Source organism: Eschscholzia californica, unplaced genomic scaffold (genome assembly GCF_041429995.1).
Source record: "Eschscholzia californica isolate CP2 unplaced genomic scaffold, dmEscCali1.0.p SCAF_5, whole genome shotgun sequence".
NCBI classification, from domain to species: domain Eukaryota; kingdom Viridiplantae; phylum Streptophyta; class Magnoliopsida; order Ranunculales; family Papaveraceae; genus Eschscholzia; species Eschscholzia californica.
The window spans coordinates 6021085-6024690 of NW_028238472.1; the positions used below are offsets into that span (position 1 = coordinate 6021085).

At 35.9% G+C, this 3606-nt stretch overlaps 1 protein-coding gene across 1 annotated transcript; it reads left to right on the forward strand.

The window, feature by feature from the left end:
* The first annotated feature begins 264 nt into the window (after positions 1 to 264).
* On the forward strand, positions 265 to 2822 carry LOC147536570 (uncharacterized). The gene is made up of 4 exons (XM_086643619.1): positions 265 to 646; positions 717 to 822; positions 1808 to 1866; positions 2595 to 2822. Exons 1-4 carry the CDS (start codon positions 468 to 470, stop codon positions 2644 to 2646), a joined length of 396 nt encoding a protein of 131 aa, XP_086499745.1. The 5' UTR covers positions 265 to 467; the 3' UTR covers positions 2647 to 2822.
* Positions 2823 to 3606: the final 784 nt, after the last annotated feature.

The window sequence follows — 3606 nt, forward strand, 5'->3', positions numbered from 1 at the left end:
CATAAGTTCGTTTCAACGACGACTAGATCATGGGTCTATCTTTTCTTTTCTTTTTGGAAATTGACTACGATGTACGATAGTTATTACGATAGTATTGATACATCAAGATGTGATAAGCACGATAACTGTCAAATTTTAACAAGAACGGGCTTAAAATTCAACTGAACTATGATCGAAAGTACAACTACATTATTTATACCCTAATAACCCATGGACTCCACTTCTTCTGGGACCGGACTCACGACTTCAGATCAATGAGGATTTTGGGACATTTTTTTTTTAATTGGTCAGACGTGTTTCAAACCCTTCACCTCTATGATGATAGACTATACCTCTCACCACTCCAAGGAACAGAAGAGTTGTTGACATAGTGAGAAATTTGTTTGTAATATGAATTAAAGCAGTTGGTTAAAGAAATAAGAACAAGGAACTCTCTCTCTCCAATTAATCAAGAGAGTAACAGAGTGATGACTTCTACTCCCATGGAGAGGTCTCGTCTTGCCCTAATAAATCCCATCTTCAAAATCCTACTTGGATTCCTCTTTTTTCTCTCTATTTCAGTCGTCCTAGCTGAAAATTCTCATCGACCAATCACTGATATCGAGATCAGAGAAAAAAAAAATTCTTGTTACGCCGATATCGAAAGGTAAAAGATTTCAGATTTTGATTTTTTTTTCTTTCTTTCTAGTGATGATATTGTTGTAATTCATTTGTAGTGGACTATGGGGATGGAGATGCAAGGAATCAATGGTAGCCAAGGAAAATTGTGCCCTAAAATGTCTTTCACCACCTTGTTATGAGCTCGTCTATGAAAGTGATCCGGTGAGATTTCAACTCTTTAATTTGTATTGAACTGAAATTTATTGCTTTCTGGTTTTTAGGGTACTATTATTAATTCTTAGTATTTGAGAGTTCGAATTTAAGAAGATTTAGGCTGAATTTTTTTGGTAGGGTTTAGGATTAAAATTAGGTAGAGTTTAAACTAATTAATGAGTTTAAATGTAGTTATTACTGGATACTAGCAGTATTGAGTATTCTAGTTTCTAGGGTTGAAGAAGGAAATTTCTGTATAATTCATTGTGATTGAAGTTTGTCTTTTGGTCTGATGATCTAACCATGAAAATCGCTTCTTCTTCTTTTGGGTTAGCAATCAATTGAAGCGGGTCGATACAGGTTTTAGTCGAAAGTTTACCTATTCTTCATTCGAAAATTTGCAAAATATTATTGATAGAATGACTCAATAACATACATTTATAAGTCTTATCTAGAAGAATGCCCATCCCATGACGAACTATATATATCATGAAATGCGAGAGGAGTTTAGTTCAGCACTTCGGCTATATTCTAACCTCAAGACAAGATTATTGTTGATAGTTGCAATTCCTTAAACTCTGATGTCAATAGGAATTCAAAGTGTTGATCAGAATTGTAGTTCCATGACTCTTGACGAGCAAACCAACTGAGGAAGTTCCCTTCCATAGTCTATTCCGGCTCGTATATAAGTCCGATGTGCTTCTATATGTCTTCAGAGAAATTGCTTAGGACTTAGGAGTAAACATTGGCTAGGATTCTGCTTTAAAGTTTAGATAGTGGACACTCATTATCGGTCATCGGGTCATGAACCCCATCATCTAGCTCCTGTCTTTGGTATTTAGGGTTTCAAAGCATTCTTCCTAGGAAGTTTCATTTAACTTGTTATGGTATCCTGACGATTTCGAGAAGTTGGTAATTTTGTAGATGCAGGACAATATCTTCTTCTTGATTAAACTCATTAGATATCTCTTGTTGATTTGTGTTTGCTAATCAGCTGGAAGAAGGTGAGAAAGATTACATCAGAAGTCAAGAGTACAAGTATTGCCTTCACAGGTAATGAACTCTTATTAGCGTATTTAATCTATAATGTATATTCCAACTGTTCACAGAAGGGACTAAAACTTTTAGAAATCTCGGATCCTTTTTTTCGCTTCAAAACCCTAGGCACTTGCCAGTAACCTTCCAAATTCTGCAATAGACGATGAGGCCTAACTATGTATTGTATATCCATACATATATGCTCAAACATATGTAGAAATTAGATTATGTAAAGGGTTCGATAAACAGCTCCCCGGATATCTGTGTTGATGTAAAAAATGGTCCTTGTTTAAAATAGCGATTACAAAATCCCACAATATGAAGAAACATATAGCACACCAATTATACTATGTCAAATATAAATAACTTGTGTAGTACTATAGCAATTAAAGGTAACCTAAAAACCAACTAAGATAACGCTATTGCTTCTCTTAGAATAATTATTCAGGTTTTGGAAAAAATGTTCATATACAGCAGTAGTGACCATATATGCTCGGTTTACCAAAACTAATACCTTAGATTTCGCTGCTGTGTTATTTTCAGAAACCTTCTCTAGCTTAATATCTTACATATCCACGATTCTTCTCTTATGATTTGGTCCTAGTCTATCCTATCCTATTTTGGGTTTTGCATTATTTCGCCCTCTGAGTAATTTACTAGAGGAGAGAAAAATCATCGAACGGAACAAAATACATGCAAAGTGACGTTCTTATTTCATTTTTTGTTTCTATCTTTCATTGCAGGGTGTCGTTAGGAGAAAGTCTAGAGGGTGTCAGAGGCTCATTCGACTATTAGAGTTTCGAAGTAAGCTTCATATGTAACTCTTGTTATAACTGTGTACATCACTATTTCCTTTTTGGTATTAGTCAGTGTTGTAATCAAATGTTCAACACTTATTTATTTTATTTTTGTGAGTTGTGAACTTCGACGAACATTTTTGGAAGATGAATAATATCTTGTGACTCCTGCTACTCCGTCTTAGAGGCATGGATGAATAACCAGCCCCAACTCACCAACTTCATTCCAGACTTGGTTGGAGGTTAAGGTGATGTTTGTTTGTTTTTCTCATTGTTCCAATCTGACTTGTTTGATCTAGATGATCTAACTATATTTGAACCCAAAATTGGTGAAATCAACTGTTCAGATGAGTCAAACATCATAAAGTAGACAAAACAAACGTTCTGGAAACTCAAGACAACTCAAGAAAATGATACTAGACAACTCAAGAAAATGATACAAATATTCGCATTTGTTACCATCTGCCTATACCAGCGATGTTAACAAGTCTTTGCCCTTTTCGCTTACATTGTGAAATCCTTCTTTTTCTTGTCCATTTTATTTTTTTTATTATTTTGTGGTTGACCGACCACGAGATCTTGCGTGATGATCGCCCACCGAATTTCGACCAGAGTTTTGTCTCAAAACCATTTTTCTCATTTGAGATGGAGGGGGTTGCAAAAAGGAAAACTCTTTATCTTTGTCAGAAAAGTGAGATAAGAGAGATAGTGAAAATTTTCACAAAGAATTTGAACAGAGAGGGGGAAAAAGAGAGATTGAAAGAAGGACAACAAGAAAAAGTTGGGGCCTTTGAATCTAGTCACATCACGTGCCTATTAGTTGAACGAGCTAGGCGAGTCTCCTGACTCTAGTGTTGCTTATGGGGCTAGTCCGAGCTTAAACCCAGGCTTACCATGCCAAGGTTGATAGTGTCGGGGCATGGGTCCAGACGACCCGTTGAACCAGAAATCCTAGTCT